At 41.5% G+C, this 21,983-nt stretch overlaps 1 protein-coding gene across 2 annotated transcripts in view; it reads left to right on the forward strand.

Moving 5' to 3' along the window:
- The first annotated feature begins 2,753 nt into the window (after positions 1-2,753).
- Positions 2,754-21,983, forward strand: part of usta (uronyl 2-sulfotransferase a) — an 84,068-nt gene continuing 64,838 nt past the window's right edge. Inside the window, exon 1 of one of the 2 annotated variants that reach the window (XM_034699603.1) lies at positions 2,754-3,439. In XM_034699603.1, coding sequence (XP_034555494.1) covers positions 3,205-3,439 — 235 coding nt within the window. In that variant the 5' untranslated portion in view covers positions 2,754-3,204. The remainder of the gene's footprint in view (positions 3,440-21,983) is intronic. The other variant, XM_034699604.1, reaches the window with a different exon arrangement.

The following is a 21,983-nucleotide window of genomic DNA, read 5'->3' on the forward strand; positions in this document are numbered from 1 at the left end:
TAAACTGCAGTGAGTGTGATTCTTTAATGGATCCTTATAAAGGAATTCTTCACTGCCACGTGTTCCCCTTCAGGGAGGTCAGAGGTCACTTAAGTAGTTCTTCTGAAAGTCTGTGAAGTGTGTAAGTCTGAGTCCGGCAGTTTACTTTAACCTTCTATGTTAATTTGTCGCTTTTAGGGTTACTCCCCTTTCACAGAAAACCAGCTTTTGACTTTTTCCAACTAATATTTACACAAAACTGACATCACAGAGACTTCTAAGTATCCACAGGTGGTGAGCCAACTGCTTACCAGATTTGGGTGAAATTTTTAAAGAGAGGAACTTCAGCTGAATCCCCGCCCCCAGGATATGACTAAATACTGAAGAACCTGTCATAACCAGAGGTGTCAAGGTAAATATTTCACAGCAGAAATCTGTTTTATTACATTTTAAACATTTGTCCTGATTGTCCAGACTATGTGGAGTGTGCTCTCTGTGCTTCCTCGAGGTATCACGCTGTCATGAATGACTTGGTTGAAATCCCCAGGTTGGTGGTTTTGATTTGACAGAAGTTGATTTAAAGTGCACTAACACTCCTCCTGCAGGTCTGTGTAATAAACTCCCGTGCTGCATGGGTGATTTGGATGGCAGGACTATAAACCTATAATGCTCCCACACTTCTTTATGCATAGCTTGCAAAATCCTGCACTGTACTATTTACAAGTCATTTACCTGCAGAAAAAGTCAAGCCAATGAGCCCTCAGCAGAATCATCGAGTTTCTTTTATTACCTTTAGTCTGTTAGGCCAAATTGTCTCTTGCAGCCGTTGTTGCTCCCCTGATTGCTGTATCTGTCGCCAGTGAAAGTGCGCCAGCCTCTCGCTGAGGTAGTTACTGCGCTGACTGAATGTTGTTGTCGCCTCCTAAGTGCAGGTGTAGACTTAATGGTGGGTTCCAACCTGGCTGAGAAAAGATATATGGCTCAGTGTAAAGTCTTTGCAGCCGGCCTGAGGGGGAAGAGAAAGTTTGAAACACACATCCAAAGTAGATGCTAATCTCAGCTGCTTCTTTTTAACACATCAATAATTTACATTCTTATTCCAGAGGGGTACCAACACTTTGTGAATACAGATACTTCCCAAAGGTCACTCAGATGTTTCCATTATAGAGGGATGTTTTGTCAGGTGGCATTTTTAATGTCATAAGATAGACTGACTCAAATGGCCTTTCGATTGCTGAAGTGAATGACACTGATTATCTTGTTTGGCACTTTGTGATATGCCAGGCAGCGAGTGACAAATTTCCCTCAATGTGCATGTGTTGGAAGCAGAAAAAAGGGGTCAGAGCGTCTCCAAAACTGCAGCTCTTGTGGGGTGTTCTCAGTCTGCAGCAGTCAGTGCCCACCAGAAGTGGTCAGAGGATGGAAACCCAGTGAACTGGAGAGAGGGTCATGGGTGGCCAAGGCTCATTGATGCTATGTCTGGCTCGTGTGGTCCTGATCCAACAAAAGACCTGCTTGAACTCAAATTGCTGAAAAAGTTGGTTATTGTAGAAAGGCGTTAGAACACACACACACACACGCACACACACACACAGCTCAACGTTAGAACACACACACACGAACACACACACACACACACACACACACACACACATATACACACACACATATGAACATTGCAGTTTTTTAAGGCTGTTCAGCTGCAGACTGATCAGGGTGCTCATGAACCCTGTTCACCTCTTAAAGCACCTACAATGGACACATGAGCATCAGAACTGCACCACAGAGCAAAGGAAGAAGTTGACCTGGAGGAACACTACAACAAGCTAAAGGTCTGAATCCAATTGAGGATCTGCTGCAAACATCTTGAGGTGTAGTAGAGTCCATGTCTTGTCAAGTTAGGGTTATGTGTGGCCACATCCTGAGGTGAGGGAACCCTACACAATATTTGAAGAGCCAATTTGCAAAAACAGTTAACTCACTTTTGAAAAATTTAAAAAATGTTTCAAAATACATATTTTTTCCAACACTAGCTTTTGGTATGATCAATGAACTGATGCTGGGTGGCTTTGACTAAGTCAAAATTACTTTACTAATCAGAGATACCTTGAAAATGCAACTTTATTAGGAATCTATATCAAAAATATATATATTTAAAAAAATGTATAAAACGGAGTTATCTGATTTTGCAAATGAACTCTTCATTTGGAAAGTGGTCATAATGTTATTTCTGATTATTGTGTATGAATGTTAAAATAGTAGGCAGCTAAAAAGTACAACTTTTGCCAGTAAGAAACATCTCCTCACCTCTCAGTTTTTTTGTGGGCGGTTGCCACTAGTGTATGAATGAGTGTGTGAATGTGACATGCAGTGTTGAAGTGCTTTTAGTGGTTTGAAGACTAGAAAAATACTACATGAGCAAACACTCTTTATATTAAAAAAAAAATCAAGTTGTGCAGCCACTACTTATATCTGCTGTAATGTACAGAAATAATTATTTTATTTTGAAGTTTTCAATCCAGACATTTGATACAAAGGGGATTCAGAAAATGACTCTAAAAGATAATTATAATATTCTATATTTGGCCCTTCTAAAAAAGTAATTAAATATCAATATCTCAGATCAAATCATTATTAACCTATTAAAACATACAGTGTTATCCTTAGATTGGCAGGCCTCAATAAAGGGCAAAGCTACGTTCATTCATATCAACAGAAATTAAATCTGTAATTTAAAAACTGACCTAAAACTCTTCCCACACATCCCATCAGTCTCTGTCTAGACTTGTCTCTAGTCAAACCCGTCCCACCGACAGCCCACAGACTCCCTCGATCTCCCCTGAACACTGGGTGGCGCTGTTTTACGCACAGCAATCAAACTCAAATCCTGTCTGAGGTGGAACTTTTTCTCTCTTTCCACGTTCAGTAATCTGACACCCAAAAAGACTCCGAGCAGAAGGATGGACCCTTAACTCGGGCTGCAGGGACGGGAGGAAAGAGCAGTCGTCCAACGAGCGCAGACGAGAGGGGCCGAGCAGAAGCGAGAACGCTGTGCGCAAAAAAACAACCCCGTGGCTGCGGCAGCTGAGAGAGGAGCAGATCTGGGTGCCTGCGCGTCCCCCTAGAAAAAGAACTGGCCCCGACGGAGTCAAATGATCTCAAAGAGACAAGTTTCACTTTCCACAGGCGGATGGGTGACTTTCCACGGCGCTTTGTGAGGAGGAGATGATGAAGAATTTCAGCGGCAGTACCCTTCACAGCAACAACCAGACTCCAAACCACATCAGAGAGCGAAACAACAGAAAGTACAGCAGCTTACTCTCTGCGATACCGTTGCGATTTTCCCTGCGAGGTTATGGTTTCTGCATGGCTACGCTCTTCTTCTTCTGTTTCGGCTCCCTTTTTTATCAGCTGAACGGAGGACCCCCGAAAATCCTGCTGGACATCCGACAGTATCTCGGTAAGAACTTTTTTACCCTTTTCCTCAGCTGGCTGAAGCGCGCCACCATCAAAGAGATTCTTTTGGATAAAAAGTTGCAGTGCATGTCTAGACGCCCTGGAGAGAAAGAGAAAGCTCTGGTGCACCGCTGAATGAGAGGTGTCTCTTTTAGGAAACTCACCGGAGGCCAACGTGGATCTCTTGATGTTGTCAGACCATTCATAATCTCCAGAGCATTTAAAACCATTTCAGTCTGACATTTGCGTCTACACAGCTTTCATTTAATCTGAAACGTATTTCTATTAGTGTACCAAAGGCTCAGGTTTTGAGTCCAAGACCTGAGGGGAGAGTTCCCCTTTACACCATTTCAATATCAGTTGTGACTTGTCAGCGCGTGGTTGGGTCTATTATGGTTACAAGAACGTAGCAACTGTTCAGATTGATACAGTGTGTGTGAATGCTGACTGACACCTCTTCTTGTACAGCCAGCTGGAGCGCTCAAGCCACACAGCGCTCATTACGCACGGCTGGCACCGGCTGAACAAGGCGCAATAGTGTTCCAAAGGGCAAATTTATGCTGGTGTAAGGCGACAGCCAAGCATTCTGTCTTAAGCTTGACATTTCTATAATTGATACAGTGAGAAGCATGTGGAGCTGTTGTTTTAAGGAAGAGGGTGCCAAGTGTTTCTACATCAAAGAGCCAAGTTTCCAATTTAAAGTATTAAGTCCTGAAGGGGCATGTTTTTGTTTGGATATGATTTGGCGCTGCAGTATTACTGTCATAATAACTATATTTAGGGATACAAAGATGAAAGTGGAGAGGACACGTGGTAAGAAGGGCCACCAGTGTGGCTTAATCTACATATCTGTGTTATCTTGTAGCCTTAAGGATTTATCAAGGGTCAAGAAGAGGAAGTTTGTGGTTGTGGGTGCACATGTGCTGCAGATACTCTACACATTTCTGGGGATTTCTTATCAACATGACACTGCTACAACTTGTGCTGCAGCTTTGTTTCAGAGAGTGTGTGTGTGTGTGTTGAAAGGAGGTTGTGTTCTTACCTATTTCTCGCAAAGGGCTTGAGGGCTTTATGACGTGATAAACATCTGGAACAGAAAGACAGTCACTCACCAAGTCAGCCACTAATCCTGAGGGTCAGATTGGTTTCCTGTAGACACACACACACACACAATCCTGCATACGCAAGCCTGCACACTTAAGCTGCACGATATCTTCATGAAATCCTGATTCTGATTGAACCCAGTGTAAGCGTAAACACTGGCATTTCCCTTCATGTAGTTTTTGCAGCACATTGAAGAATATCCCCGGATTGTTCTGCCGACCGAATTAGGGGTTGTTTTATGGCTTTATTTTCCCAATACAGAGGCTGTTAATACTTTCCTGAGTAGACTCTACAAACTCTGAGGTAACATTCCCTCTAATGAAAGTTTGCAGTCTAATTTGATTTAGAATTTTGCAGCAGTCAGTGCATGTTCCTCTTTGTTTTGTGGTAAATAATACACAGCTAATGCACGCAGTCTTCTGTACGGTTCACACTTAGGGGCACTCTGCTTCTGGGAAAAGCTCTTTAACATGAAAACAAGCACACAAACAGAAGTTATCAGCTTAATCTGGAACATCTTTCGACACAGGAAGAGGTTGAAGTGTGTGATATGTATCTTTGTAATATTAGCCCAGAAAGCCCCTGCAAGCAGACTTTAATTAAAAAACACCAACATAAAAATGTGCACAATGCATTAGCATTCAAACATGTGTGCACCATGAGAATGAGGAATCCTTCTATTGGAAGATGAATGATGTCAAGGTCCACCTGCATGACCAGATCTGCACAGAGACCCTGATGAGCCTGCACTATGTCCAAAGACAGATTCCTCTGTACTCTATTGACTTCAGGAGGAGGGTTTCTTATGTAACAGTGACAAAAGCAGACTGTAGTAGACCCTTCCCTGGGGGTCTGGATGAGTAATGGTCTCCACTCATTATGATGCTGGTGTAAGGAGAAGGAGTCCTGTACCAGATGCATATGTTCTGTTTTTCTTTCTGCTCTCTTAATTTACTGTGCAGCACTTTGGTCAACTTTGCTGTGTGCTATATAAATCAAATGGACTGGATTGAAAATATTTAGAATTCAGAAAGTTGAATTAGACTTTTTAGGTAACTTTTAAAAGCTTTGGAGAAGTGCTTTTGGTGGTGCATTCAAAGACTGTATGAAAAGATGGTAGACATGGCTGTTCCACCAAAAGTGAAATCAAAACACTTGGAAGTCCCCTGACAGACAGGCTACAGTATGGGCCATGAGGCCCACCTCCTTCAGGTTAACAGATGGGACATGGGTCAAAATTTCAAATTTAATACATGTCAAAGAAAGTTTTCCGCAACATGGTTTCTACGAGAATTGCTGTTTTTTTTTCCAAAGTAATATTTTTGGGCTTGTATGCCTTTAATCAGAGAGGATAGGACAGTGGATAGAGCAGGAAACAGGGAGAGAGAGTGGGGAGTGACATGTGGGAAACTGGTTGCAGGTTGGAATCAAACCTGGGCCGTCTGAGGACTGTAGCGTCGGCCCATGGAGTGTGCAGCTTAACCACTTGGCAAAACTGGCGCCCCTAGCTGTTTTCTTTTTTAAATCATACTGACTCATGTCAACGTGTTCAATTTTTCAAAGAGGTTTAGTTTTGAATAGTTTAACACATTAAAAATGGGTCTAACTGGTCTAAAATGGTCTAACCATGAGTGACAGCACTACTAACGAAGTGGCATATGTGGCACTGTGTGAGAGAAATGGTGAAGGGAGATTTAAGAAACACATAGTCATTGAACTGACAATGACTGATCTGATCTAGCTTTTGCAGTTTGGTTGTTTTAGGGCCATTTATTTTAAAGGACCGCTGACAAGACAGGAATTGTTGTAAGGAGGGTGGGGGGTGTCATGCAGCAAAGGGCTAAAGTCAGAGTCGGACCCACGCCCCCTGCAACAAGGACTAAAGCCTTTGTGTATGAGTTGCACGCTTTAATCTCTAAGCTCAACTGGCACCCCTTGGTTTTGCATTTCTATTGGTAGGTTAAATGTCTGTTTTCGATAGCAGAAGAGTCAGGATGTCAATACCTCCGCTTCACCAGTGGATCCACACTATGCAGACTCTGACTCAAAACATGTTGCCAGCACAATACATCATTCAGCACCCATTGTGTGTATTTTGGTTTCATTTCAGTACAACAGGATGAGGTGCAGATGAGTTGTCAGTGTGCATATTACAGTTAATGGGTGCATTAAAGGCCGGATGTTGGGAAGGGGAAAGTGTAGATCGATATGTTTTTGTTGTGGTCTCCTTATTGCCTTAATTTGATAGAATGTGTGGTCCAACGCACTCAGAGAAATCTGCAGCACAGAGGGGAACCTTTAAAGCTCGCCATTTAGAATGTGCACATTATTGTTGGGGGGGGGTGGGAATAGTTTGTTCCGGTAGTCTAAGAAAAAGTTTAGAGGAAAGTTACTTGTTCCAAAGAAATAAATGAATCACAGTTATTTCTTTTTTTTTTTATCACGAACAGTCCTGTAAATTATTGAAACCTTCTATCTTACTCCATCTTGCTCTCTCTCAGTCTCTGTTCTACTTTTGTCTCTTTTTGTTTCGTACATCAATGAATGGTGAGCCAGAAACCAAACTCCTTACCCCACAAACATGAATTAAAGGAAATTGTCAAATGAATAATTCAGATTGTTAAGCTGATGATGTATGTGCTGTGTTTGTGTGTGTGTGTGTGATGTACAGGCTTATGAGCATCCAGTTATCAGCTGATTTATTTACCTTCAGCTGCCTTCTGTTACTTTTGGCTGCATTGTGCCAAGATGAAGGTGAGGATTCCTGGTGGGGTTAGTGGCTGTGGGTGTGTGTGGGAAACAGAATAGTGGGTTGATTTTGTGTGAGTGTGTGAGGTGTGTGTTTTTCTCAGTTGGACGCGCTGCAGAGGGAACAGAGCCTGTTTTGTTTTGGCCAGAAGGGAGGTTGGTGTGTGAAAGTGTCACTCAACATAAAGCTGCTGTAAGTGAAACGTGCAGACCTTTAGACCTAGATCGACAGCCTGCTCGACACTGCGTTCCCCTTCACTGACTCTCTCTCTCTCTCATGCTTCCTAGATCTTTGTTTCCCTTTCACATACAAACAAACTGATCTCACCTCAAACAATTCGGCTTCTTTGCCAAAAAGCCTTTATTTGATTGCCAGTTTGGAGTAGCCAGATTGCTGTGGCTGCTTGCAGGGTTCTCAAAACTTCTCATCTGATCAACTTCTCTCCCCCTGTGTTCTCAGTAACACACATGCCAAGTGTGAACTCGATCTGTTGAATGGTTCTTCAACATGCAAAGGACTGCTGTACACACATGCATATTAAAAGACAAATACAGTGCCCTTCCAACGCAGGAAGATGATTTGGTCACGGGATGTTCAAGCATCAAAATTGTCATGGTTTCTCTGACATCACATTTACACATTTACACCAAATATGGCTCCAATACATAGACTGCATAAAATATGGACGTAGTATCCGTGACGTCACCCATCTGTTTCTGAAGAGCTGTTTAAAGCCAATTGTCGGCGGCAGCCATATTGCTTCTGTCGAGCAAGTGTGACGTAAAGAGGCGGGCTTTGAGTCTCCTAGCCAACAACTACAGTGTTCCCGCCTATCAATCAAGTCAGCTGTGCCTCTCATTTGAAGACTCTTAATCTCAATATCTTCGAAATTGTAAGGTAAGAAAAAAATTCACCCCCCTCACAGTGTGTGCTGATCCAGAAATTAGCTATGAAGACTACACTCGTCTTTTGTTCCAGGCTGTAAACATGTTTATTTCTGCTGTAAAGATCGGCTTTTTCCCATTCATGTGTATGTGACTTCCGGTACCTCCGGAGCCAGCCTCAAGCGGATCCTCGATGAACTGCAGTTTTTAGCACTTCCGTAATGGACTCATATTTTTAGACTGGAGGTTGATGCTTGCTCCAGTAGCATATATTCTTGAGGATCAGCTATGGCATATCAAGTACAGTAACTCTTCTAGTTTAATCTAAATATTTTATTTAACAGTTTTAGCAAAAAGCTCTCCATATTTGTAATGAGAGAAACCAAATAATTCAGTTCAGCCAGGGACATTCTCGTCAAAGAGAAGTATTATTGGCATGCAACTAGTTATATTTGGCAGTGTGGCTCTGTTTTGAGAGCTCCCTGCCCTTCCACGTGCATCCATGGAATGCTGAAGCCTGATGCGGGGAGAGCACACCCCTCCTATCTTTCTTGTGCATGCTTTGAAGCCAAGGCAGGGAGAGCATCATCAAAGTCCCCCCTGAGTACAGAACAGAGCGGGCATCAGTGACAATACATATGACACTGTAGGGTAAAGTGTAGGAGCTGTGGTGGAGGTGGGTTTTGCAGTGGTTTGCAAAAGAAGCAGAAAGCAGGTTAAGGCAGTCTAAATAGAATGCCCGTTTTGATGTTGAACAATTGAATGTATAGAAGGTAATTTACTGAGCTATCAGCTGGTATGGCCTGGTGTTGAGATCAGCTGTTGTACTGTGGGTTGAGCTTGACCTTGTGACCTACCTGAACTAATTCTATGCTCAATTTTAATGAGAGCAGAGGTCATTAGATGCACTTTAGTCTGGCTTATACAGATTGTTTTTCTTGATTTTCTTTTCATACTAATTTGATTTCAATTTTTCCAAACTGCACCAAATTCAACGCTTCACTCCTGTGACCCTTCAGTAATGAACCATCCAAGTGTGAAGTGGATCAGATTTACGGTTGTGGAGTAAAATCAGAGAACGACCTACAGAAGGACAACAATCCTCTCCTTTATAGTCTGAGTTGTGTGTGTCTTAACGTGTGAATACACCTCACACCTGACTGTACTGCAGTGACTCCCCCTGACGTTTTCCTTGGCTGAGCTGGAAGGTATCAGAGTGAAACATGATTAAATTCAGTTTTATAGAAAGTCAGGCAGCTTGTTTCTCTGCTCTAGGCCTCGCTGAATGTTCACAGGTCATCTGGGAAACATTAATGTGGATTTAAAACTGCTGAATATCTGAATTACCCGAGAGTAATAACTTCATTCAATTTTATTATTGTGTCACGTGTTAACGGACTTCTAGCCCAAAACAGTGCTTAAAAAGAGAGACCAGAAATAAGTTCAGGAACATCTATTACAAATAGTACAACACAAATGAAGCATTTCTAACTTTTTTTGAGCAACTTAAGTAGCCATTTTACATTACTTTAATTGTTTTCTGCACTCGTTGTAATAGGTGAAATACAGAAGAGCAATTGATTAATTCAAAACTCCACTCATCACACAGCTAAGACACTGAAGTTTCCCACCTTGATGTTGCAAATCTAGCAATTTCTAAGTATAACTCTTGGTTGGCTGATCTCAAGTGTGCGACTAAATAGCTTTGTTTTGGAAACTTTTGTAGAGGCAACTTTCCCCATTTCTGGATAAACTACAACAAGAAAATATGACAATAAATATGAAAGACGGCCATGCTAGATTTAGAGATCATAAAGTCTATGTTTGGCTCTTTCTCAAACTAGCCAGCTCTCACATACTGTAACTCTAAGTGACGTTTGGGTGTTAATTTGCTCTCAGTTATGTCACGATTTCAAAGAATGTGATTATAACCTTATTTTCTCTACCTCACTACTTTCACTGTGATGTTGATAAATTAACCCGACACCTCTTCTGTCACATGCTGCCCAGATTTGAATGCTGCATTTAGCTGGTTTTCAGATGGCACATATTGCCTAAAATAGACTTTAAAAAGGGTCAATTTGACCCGCAACATGACAGGAGGGTTTACCATTTATGATATTTCTGTTTTTTTTCCCACTTTGTCATTTTTGCTATTGCTCCCATCTAAACAGAAAAAAAGATCTATATTTTTTCTCTGTTCTATCTTATCTTTGAAGTAATAGAATTAATCCAGGGTGTATGGTGTACTTAGTCCTTATATACTATATATATTGGACTTTAGAGGCCTGTCAAGCACACAGGTCTTCCTCTGTGTTCGAGTGTTGTTAAAGTTCTGTATTCCTCTGCCATAAATCATAAACACGCACCACTTGGTGAGTCTGCCAGTCTCTCACTAACATCGCTCTGCTTCTCAAAAGAACTCTGTAACCTTCACACACTCACACACATAAATTTAACCAGCCAGAAACTGTCCGGGGAAAGTGTTGGAGGTGCAGACTGCAGGGCGATGGAGGGGATTAGATAGGTATGTGTGTGGACACGGGAGACGCTTCAGGATATCTCTTCTCCCTCAAGTTCATGTCTTATTTACTGCAGTAGTGGAGAGGAAGTGTCTAAGGAAAACTGTTGTAGTGGGTTCAAATTAAGTTTCATTGTGTGGTGCTTGAGTTGGTTAAACACATTCTGTATGTAAAGAATAAGAAGGGGAAGTGATGAATGAAGGGAAAGTGAAGGGTTTCCTGCTGTGTCCTGCTGAGATGCAACTTTATGTATGTAAAGAATAAGAGGGGGAACTGATGAAAAGAGGGAAAGTGAAGGGTTTCCTACTGTGAAGCATCCGAGAGAGGACGTGTAGAACCCCCTGCTAACACAGAACGCTGGTTTCAAGCAGTCACAAAGTGCCTGACCTCTGACAGACAGATGCAAGCAGACAGAATTTAAAGCAAACAGTGTTTTACTGTACCAATTTAAAACCTGACATCCTTGACCTTAAACTCTTCAACACAGCGAGACTGACTCATGCGACCCAAAATACAAATGTGTATGTTGTGCAGACAAGCTTTAATGCTTACTATAAAATAGTTTTGAATTCCTGTCACACTCCGGAAGTTTTAAAATATTTCATTTATTATTGAGTACTAATTACAATAAAATGCAGAGGAGAACCAAATTGTCATACTTGTACTCTCACTACAAGAAGTAAAAGATGGGAACTTAACTCTTTGGTTGAAAAGTAAAGCCAAGCAGAAGTCTTGACCATTCTTTCCAATTACCAGAGCGAGGCAACTCCACTGGTTGCAAGAGTGCTGGTCAACTCTGCAGGGCTTGTGGTGTATCCAGCTGTTAGTGATAAAGGGCTTTTGGCCAGCATGGCTTCCTGTGTTGCCATTGTTAACAGTCCGGCGACAAGCAGTTTGAAAAGCAATTGACATCTACATTAAAATACCCAACTTTACAGCAGAATCAAACATGTTTACAGCTCGGTACAAAAAATGTTTTTTGGTCTCGATAGCTAATATGGGGTGAATTTTATTATTCATTCCTTTTGACGATATAAAGACCCAGGGATATGCGTAGATTTGCGTGATTTCCAAGAGGCCAAAACCTGCCTTAACTCAACCCCCTTGTTTATTTCTAGGTTCATTTCCAACAAGGCAACCACCATCATTTGTCTTGAAAAGACCTCTCCAGAAATCAATAGGTGACAACACAGAAGTAAATGCAAAAATGACCCTGCTACCAACTGGATCTGTCACCTATCTGTTAATATTATTCTGATCAGTTCAATGGCTGGTTACAGCTAAGCTTTAGCCTGAGTGGAAGGTGGTTGGTGCTTGAGCCTGGGCCTGGAGTGGTGGAATGTGGCTGTTTTTGGAGCCTGAGCTTGGCCTGGTTGAAGCTGGTTGCTGCTAAGCCTGAGCTTCGGCTGGTGGAAGGTGGTTGGTGCCTGAGCCTGGGCCTGGCCTGGTGGAATGCAGCTGTTTTTGGAGCCTGAGCCTGGCCCGGTGGAAGCTGGTTGCTGCTAAGCCTGAGCTTGGGCTGGTGGAAGGTGGCAGCAGCTAGGAGCCTGGGCCTGGCCTGGTGGAATGTGGCTGTTTTTGAAGCCTGAGCCTGGCCTGGTGGAAGCTGGTTGCTGCTAAGTCTGAGCTTGGGCTGGTGGAAGCTGGTTGCTGCTAAGCCTGGGCCTGGCCTGGTGGAGGCTGGTTGCTGCTAAGCCTTTGCCTGAGTGAAAGCTGGTTGGTGCTTGATGCTGGGCCTGGCCTGGTGGAATGTGGCTGTTTTTGGAGCCTGAGCCTGGCCTGGTGGAAGCTGGTTGCTGCTAAGCCTGATCTTGGCCTGGTGGAAGCTGCAACAGCTAGGAGCCTGAGCTTAGTTTTCTTTCATTAACAAAGTTTTCCATTGCACATTTAACTCTTACTTCATATAAGAGGACACTTGACAGCAGATGATGAAGTTTAAAGCGGATAAATACTCAGGATTATGAAGATTCCTGACAGATTGTCTGCTGCTGTTCCTTGTCTGAAAGAGACCATCACAATCATACTAGAAGGGCTGTGATGGTAATGATTCCCACATCTCCTCTTCTGAACTACAAACCTGTAAGTGAAAAGCGTGCTCTACTAACCTATAATCTGACCTACCTACATTTGCTTGAATGAGATTAAAGCATACGCAGTCACATACGTATTTTGCACTTACTATTTAAACTCAGACAAACACACTGTTGTGAGGGAACAGTCACACAAACTACACACATGCAGAAGAGCTTTGTGAAGCAGGCCAGACATGTAAGTGTGATTTTTGGAGCGAACTCGCCACTCCATTCACACCAGAACGCCCACTTCCTGTTAGAGGATATTAAAAACAAGGTCTTTATTTCATCTAGTCATATTTTTGTTCTTTAAGATGACAAATTTATTATGCTGAATCTTGGACCAAAGTTACAAAGTAAGTCCATGCTGTAAGGCAATTTACTAAACTGTGAAATAAAATGAAAATTATGCCGAGGCTGCTGGAGCTGTCAGTCAGCGTTATAGAATGTTAGAAAAACAAAGTTTCCAGGTGTGGACTGGCCGTCCTCTTGTGGAAAAATGCTCAAATTATCTATTTATTTTTGTTCTCCTTTTCATATTTGTTGTTTACATATGCAATGTTTGAGCAAAGGTGGCAAACCAAAGCAGAAAATATGTAATTCTGGTTAATATAAAGGCTGCTCCAAGGTAATCTAGTTTTAGGGGGTGTAGATAGAATAATATTTTCACATTCATCTGACACCTCCAGCTGACAAGGCTCATTAGCTGGTGAAGCCAGGACAACGTGGCCTTCCTTTTCCACGTACAGTTCATTTGCCTTCATGGAGTGTCGAGAAAAACTAAGCATTACCTCTGACAGACCCCAAAACGACTCCTAACTGCCGTCACATCCAGCCTAAATGCCAAAACAATCAGACGGCTCGTAATTCCCTGTGGGTTGGGAAAACAAGCAGCCCTCCCCGCTGAGCACAGGCCAGCCATGCTCTGTTTGTTTACCTGCTTTCTAACGTGCATGCCAGCTGGTTAATTTGGTTCAAGGGTCAATAAAGGGAAACTTTTGGGAGGGGATCCAAAGAAAGAAAGACTTACAGTGCTTTGATTTTAATTTGAGGATTTAAAACAAAACTAAAGCAGGAATTAGATGCATACGTCAAGATTGTTTTAGGCACAGGGATCAGCCTGCAGCGGTTGGTTTAGCATATTTCTTATATAAACAGCCACGGTGATCATTGTATGACTTGTTTTCTGTATTAAAATATGAAATGATTTGAAAAATATCTTTATTTTGACCATGCAATTACATAATAAAAGCAATTAGACTTACCGATTAGCGTCGCCATGCCTTAGAGGCTGCTGATGCCCTCTCCAGAGAGACGGGCAAACACTAAAACAACACAGGGTAATTATCCTCCATTAGTGCATTTGTTTTTTACCACATGAAAAAGAGAGCTGATGGAGAAAAAAATGCTACAACGCTGTTAAACCATGACTGCTGTTCAAAAGCTTGCTGAGCAATGATGGTTAGGACTTCAATCTCAGATTCATTTGTGGGTAGTGGTTTGATACTAGACACATGCTGTGCTTCTGCATGTTTACTGCCTCTGCTTTTGACAAATGACCTCAAAAGATTTAAGACATGCAGTTGATTTCTTAGTGCACAAACTAGAGATATGTTGAAGAAAGAACACAAAAGTTCACCTTTAGATAACAGAAGAAGAATTATATTGTTCTTTTACACTCCAAAAAACTACATTAATATATATTTTTCAACTTGCAATATGATTTACTTTATATTTTGGATCTCTTTGTGTTTTTACAACCTTTTTTTTTTAGTTTGGATTAAAGAAAAAATGTTATTATTGGAGCTTATGGGGTCAAGGTAGTCACAATTAGATTTTTATTTTTTTTTAAGTTATATTCTTGGGCTTTTTTGCCTTTATTGGATAGGACAGCTGAAGAGAGACAGGAAATGTGGGGAGCAGAGAGTGGGGGAAGACATGCAATAAATGGTCAACCAGCCGGGAGTCAAACCGGCAACCTCTGCGACGAGGACTATAGCATCTATACGTGGGACGCTTAGACCGCTAGGCCATCAGGCGCCCCGCAAACTAGATATTTCTTAATGCTAAGCTAGACTAATTGACTTTCACCTAAACAAACACATACTATATCCTGTTTAATTTTCACAGTCTTTTTAAAAGTAAAAATAATGGTTCATAATTTGTATTAACTTGTAATCTTTAGAAGAAAACTTACTCTGCTTTAGATTGACAAAGGCACGCGAGCTCTACCCTCCTTTTTCCAGTCTTGGTGCTAAGCCAAGCTAACCACGTTAGTAGCCTTGCATTATATTTTGTGCCATTGTAGCCATAGACTGTATAAAATATGGACGTAGTATCCGTGACATCACCCATCTGTTCCTGAGAGCTGTTTGGAAGCCAATTGACGGCAGCAGCCATATTGGAAATGTGGAACTCAACCAGGCAGAGTGTGACGTAGCATGAGCCTCCTAGCCAATAGCTATGTGTTCCCGACTGGGAGTCACGTCAGTCATGTCCTTATTTGGGCAAAAACTCGTAATCTTAATATCTTCTGAACCGTCACGTTAGAAAAAAATTAACCCCCCGCACAGTGTGTGCCGATAGAGAAATTAGTTATGTAGAGCCAAGCCGTTTTTTTAACCAGGCTGTAAACATGTTTATTTATGCTACAAAGATCGTCTTTTTCCCATTCATATCTATGTGGTTTCCGGTGTTTTTGCAGCCAGCCTCAAGCGGATTCTCAATGTATTGCAGTTTATAACACTTCCGCATGGGCTTCATAGTTTGAGACCGGAGGTTGCCGCTTGATTGTAGCATTGTACCACGTCCTAACCCCACCCGTAACATAACGTATTGTATCGTATCGTGTCATATCGAGTCGTATCGTATCGTATCGAATCGTATCGTATCGTATCATTAACGTATTGTATCGTAAACCGGGGTGGCCATGCCTTCTCAGCAGTGGCCCCCAAACTGTGGAACAAGCTACCCCCCCATGTTAGATTGTCCCCAAAATTAACTACTTTTAAATCCCGTCTTAAAACATATTTTTACACCTTGGCTTTTAACCCAACTTGAGAGTTGTGTGGTCTCTGTCTGTTTGTTCTTTTATTGGATTTTTATTTGCTCTTACAGTGTTTTTATTCAATTTTATTTTTTATTATCTAAGTGTTTTATATGTTTTATCATGATTATTTTACTTTATTCAATTTTATGTTCTGTGTGTTTTAACTTATTTTACCTCACTGTGCAGCACTTTGCTGAACTTGATTGTTTTTTTAAATGTGCTATATAAATAAAGTGGAAGTGGAAGAACATAGCGTATAGTATCATGCCCTAACCCATCGTATTGCGTCGTAGTTGCAGTAAAAGTATTTCCAAAGTTTTTCTTTTCATATGAAGACCTGAGTGTGTCAAACCTGACTTTTGTTTCGTGGAATGGAGAATAATCCTTCATAAATCTTGACTTTATGAAGTAAAACTTCTGTATGTTCAGATTAAGTGTTTTTAGTTCAGCTTGTATCCTCTGTGCAGTCCAGAATACATGACTCAGCTCAGAAGTGGGGCTTGTTTTTAAGAACTGTTGTTAAAGGGTTGCCAAGACACAGATGATGGCTGCATGTGGTGACTTTTATGCTAGCTCCTCCTGTGGTGTTGCGTGAATGGGTGGGTGGTTCAGGGCCCACAGCCACTGGGTGGTACCCTGACTGATGCTTGTAAGAGGGCAACTATGTACCCATAATTTAAAAGATCAGTGCCAGGATAAATAGAGGTCCGTTGAGAAAATTAGGTGTCTGCTTTAACTACATGACATTAGCTTTGAACAGCTTTGCCTTAGGGACAAGCCCTCTAATCTAAATCTAGGTCCTCTTCTGACAGAATTAGAAACACAATAATTGCTACTTCGTGAGTAATGTTGGTTTTGGTTTAGCTTTTACCCTCCCTGGTATCTCTGCACCCTGGTGTTGTTAGCCTATTTGGGAAGTATCTTTGTTTACTTTGGCAAGTGTTGAAACGCTCCACATTCCTCTGTTTATTGCCACAGAACACCCAACATGTAGCCTTCATGTTTCCGGTCCATTCTCCACATATACACTTGTCATCAAACAGAAGCCAGTAAAGATGCAATCATTTTCCAATGTGATTCAATAACTGGATCCTGACTGGATCCTTCCTTTGAGTCTGGGGGGGGGAAACACAGCCCAGAGCTCTGTAATTGGTCGTTATGGGACTTGTCAGGAGAAAACATGTTGCCCAGTGGTCACTGAAATACCTTGTTCAAGGAGCTTTGCCTATCTTTATTCTGGGTGAGTTTACCACAGCTCCTTTGCTAGCCTCTTTTGAGGGCAATGAAAAAATATATAGTGGTTTAAAATAGCAGCCTTAAATATACAGCAGGGCAGATAGAGCGGCGATGCCCAGCCCATGTTGGTAAAACCACTACGTGCTGGTTTGGGGGGAAACATATTGCCATGCACTTCAAAGCTTTAAATAGTCTGTGCCGTTAATAGGTTCAGCTGAGTTCAATGAGAGCACTCATTGAAGCACCTTCAAGGACATTTTCACCAGTTGTGAAACACAATAATTTTAATGCTGATGCCTTTAGGACTTAAAAAAGCAAACAAGGCCACCAGCAACAAGACTGACAACATACTGATGAAAAAGCTTGTTTAAATTTTCACAACTAATGATACATTTGACTGTTAAAAGAAAACAGGATGACTTTTTAAATCTGAAAATTATGTTCATCTTTGCCCACAGGAGGTGCCAAACTTGATACAAACCTCACCAGAGCTTTAAGGCAGCCACAGTGTGCCACAGCAACATGTGTTGCTTCTAGAGATGAACTCAGAGCATTAGCTTATCACCTGAAAGTTGCGTTTCATTTTAGTTCTATGGGAGGGTGTAACTTCTTTTTGTTCGGCTAACATGGTTCTCTGGTTTTCAGTTTCATAGCTTTAGTTCACTCTCATAAGCACTGATGTGAGTAGACTGCGTACTGTGAAAAGTTATTGTAGATAAGCATAGCTACGCTATCTACTTAGCTTAGCAAATATTCTATCAATACTGTCAGCATTTAGCAGCAAGAGAGATATTAGCATCATGAGATGATTGTAGCAGCAGTTGGTGGTCACCAAAATGAAGTAAATGAAACAAAAAAAGGAGTGAATACTAGACTTTCTTCACAAAGAGACCAAAAACACCACTTGATATGTATGCTAATGTGGGTGCATGTCTGCAGATAAACAAGTGTTTGCTAACAAGTTCAACATATTTGCTAACCCTCCTGTCAAATTGACCCTTTTTAAAGTCTATTTTAGGCAATATTTGTCTTCCAAACCAGCTAAATGCAGCATAAAAATCTGGGCAGCATTTGACAGAAGAGGAATCATGTTAATTTATCAACATCACTTCATAAAAATAAAAAATGTAAATGTAAAGTAAAATAAACAAAATTCTGTGTCATGTAAAAATATTGTATTTATATTTAGATCTTTCTAATGTACATTAAAAAAGTTTTAACATTAATTTTCATGAAAACCGAGTGAGTTATCCTCATTGAACCAAGATCTGTGAGAATTAAAGAACACCAATGGACTAAATCTTGATTTAAATGGTTAGTAATGGAGTCAAAAATTAGATTAAAACTAATTTGTATTGGTTTTTTTGGGGGGTTCTGACACTTGGATAATTGAACATGCCGCGGGTCAAATTGACCCAGGAACATTGTTGCTGTTCCAGGGAAACGAACATAACAGGAGGGTTAAAAGGTGGGACTACATGTTTTGTGAAACAACTTTAGCCAACCACCTAAAATCAGTGGCTAAAATCAATATACAGTATGTACAACACTTCTGCTTTCAAACAGCTGCTGTTAGCTTAATGACCAGTCCTTATTATACACACTGTACTTTTATTTTCTCATACCTTATTTTGTCACATATTGAATACAGTCTAGAAATGTCCCAGTGATTTGCTGCTTCATCAAACTATGCTAACACTTGGGCTGTCTTTTTCATGAAATATATTATTTATTCTCTGTTGTAAAAGTCAGTACGATGCAAAGATATTTCTAACAGTTGAATTATTTTTCCAGCCAGCCAGCCACCACAACTGAGGGCTGTGTCAGTTTTAGGTCTTTAAACAACATCAAAAGTCTATTTACCACAGCCTTACGCCTCTATGATTATTGGGCTCTTTTCATCTGCTATGCACAAATTATCCCAAACAATCAGATTTAACGATGGTTAAGATCCTGCTACCGTGATTATTTGCAAGTATTTGCATAAATATCTTCAAAAGCTTCAACTTGGTTGCAGAGTGAGAATTACTGAATTACTGGGGGGAACACATACAAACACACATTCATGCTATTTCAGCGGCGCTCAGCTTACATAAAAGATTTAATTGTTTCACTGATTTTATGCAACTGCTACAAGAAATGAACTCCTGTTTTATTTCATAGCACTGCAACATTTCTAGGTTTAGACTAAGAGCTGCATTGTCTATGCTTTACACTGTATCTTGAGTTTTTTTTTCACCAGAAACAAACTTCACACAGGCTCGAAAGAATGCATTTATTTTTGTTTATACGAGGATAGTGTTTACAGAGCCACTCCACATATCTGCAGGCCCAAGCTAAATAAAGAAAAAAAACCCAAAGATGTCTTGTAACCCCTCCCTGCATCCTTCCAAACAAAACCTTATGCAACAGGTCTTTACTTCTGCACGTCACTCAGAAAGTCATAACTCTGTAACCACGACAGCGCCTGAAGTAGTACCTGTCAACCTCAGGCTTTTTCTAACTTATTTAATAAGGTTCCTAGAAAGTTTTTGACTCTTTTCAAGGGGGAAACTTACTGTTATTATTATCATTTCACTCCCTTATGTCACCAGAGGCAGTACAATAAGTTAACATTGACAGCATTTGGTTGGGAATCTGCAGATGTGTGTACTTCGCAGCCAATGTCCCATTATGTAGTCCATATTCTGAGTTTTAAAGAGCCTCTATGGTCAGTTCTGCTGCAGATTTCTTACTCTTTCCGTCTGCTTTGTGTGCTTTTAGACTAAGGAAACTCTCATTGCATTTTGCTGTGCCTTCCACATCGCTAAAAACATCTCAATACTTTTATTAGAAGCGGCTCTTCCCGTTCCTACTTGCCTCAGGTGGAGTGCTACTCTAGCTATCCATAGAGAATAAAGAAATTAAACTTCTTCAGAGCCTCTTGCCTGGGCCGAGACAGATTCGTGCATTGATGTGAAAAGGAGGGGGTGGACGCTCCGAGGACGGCCTAAAAAGCATTTTTGAAATGTTCCCATGGAATGTGGTCGTCTCCCGTGGAAAGCAAACCTCATCTCCTCCAAATCTTACACCTCTGTCACAAAATGTGCTCTCTCCTCTGAAAACTACCTTTGTCTCCAGATACCTCTCTCTCTCTCTCTCTCTCTCTCTCTCTCTCTCTCTCTCTCTCTCTCTCTCTCTCTCTCTCTCCCTCCCTCCTCTTTTGCTTACCAGCTTTCCCTCAGAACTTTACTCTTATGTGAAGAGAAAAGGGCAAAGACATTGCTGGCTCATCCCCAAAGAAGTGGGAGTTGGTGCAAAAATTCACATCCTGCTTCCACCTGTCACACTAATGACTCTTCAATTCCCAGGCCTTTTTTTTCTTTCGTGTTTATCCTCCAAACAACAGGTCCTTTGAATGCCAAAGCTGCAGAAAATGCACCACAGTGGTGCTGCAGTAACCCTGTACAAATGTTCTGGTTGAAAGGAGAAAACCAGATGTTTTGATGGGACATCTCAAGCTAAAGCAATAAAGTCCAAAGTTAACAAAGTCTTTATCCAAAGACACACAAACGCCCAGATTCCAAGAACGCCGTGCTTTTTCCTGTTCTGGTCAGGACTGAGGTTGAGTCCTCTTTCTCAGCAGGGGATTGGTTCAGGGAAGAAGTCAGCGGGCGTGGTCACTGGTGTTAATTACACTGCTGGAGAACTGCAATTGACCAGTGCAAGTGTATGTTTGAAAGAGACAGCGATGGTTTTAAATTTAAACCTTGAGTTTCTTTTCATTCAACCTACCAGGGCCGTTCAGGAATGTAAACCACATCCATAAACTAGTATCTCCTCAGACTTTAACAAGAGGTCAAAGGTCATGTTTGGAACTCAGATAAACCCCCGCTGGAGGTTAAAGGGGTAACTCTATAGTTTTGGGATGATTCTTAAAAACACAGTGTTAAGGCATCCCTTGAAAAGCCATCAGTTGTCTGGCCTGTTTCACTGGCTCACATCCTGGTTGTGTAGTGTGTTTCCACTGGTCTGTCCCAGAACAACTTGCCTGCCTTTTGGCCCACTAGCACCTTCTCCCTGCACCAGTCTGGTTAGGCCTGGGCAGAAATGCTGCCAGTTGGACCTGCCTGCTCTGTAAATCCATCCATCCGTCTGCTGAAAGCTGTTCTAATTCTTTACCACAAATTATCGCCTCGAGAACTGCCATGCTTTCTCCTACTGTTTACCCAGACTCTACTTTTCTCCACTCTCTATCCATTTTTTTCCATACCCCTCATTTCTTTTGCTTTTCCCCCCTGGTTTGCATCACTTTTTTCATCCCTATATATATTCCTTCTTCTCCTCCCACTGTTTCCTCTCCTGGAAGCATGAAAACAAGTTAGTTCTTTCCTGGACAGCAAACTCTTAAGCTAACAGATGCAGCCTCTGTTTTGTTGTACGTACAGTGGTGGGTGTGTTTGACACAATCTTAGACACACACACATACACACACACACTCACAGAGCAGTGCCACTGGGTGCATTGGCTGTGTGGTGTTTCCAGCTGGAGCGTTTGTGTCTCTAATCACTACATGCAGTTCTCTAACATACTCAACCAAAAACCACTGTCCTTCTGAGCTCGCCTGAATCTTCCTCCACCCATTCCTTTTCCAATTTGCATACATGTGTTGTTGTTTGTGGATGTTTCATCTGCTTCAACTTGTTTTACTAAGTGAGTCCAAGTTTGCACATTCTTAGACATTTATCTGTCCTTATGTGCTGGGGCAGGCAAAAATGGCTCTGGACCACAAGGGTGTATAAAACATGGATGTAATTTTAAGTTACTTTCACATCTTGACATTTTTGAGAAGTTGTTCTGACATAGGGCCCGTTTCAACGTTGCAATTGCTCTGTGAGAACAAAAAAAAAGTGAGCCAAGATTGTCCAGAAGAGGTGGTCCAGTAGAACCCTG

The sequence above is a fragment of the Notolabrus celidotus genome, chromosome 13, assembly GCF_009762535.1.
Source record: "Notolabrus celidotus isolate fNotCel1 chromosome 13, fNotCel1.pri, whole genome shotgun sequence".
Lineage (NCBI taxonomy): Eukaryota > Metazoa > Chordata > Actinopteri > Labriformes > Labridae > Notolabrus > Notolabrus celidotus.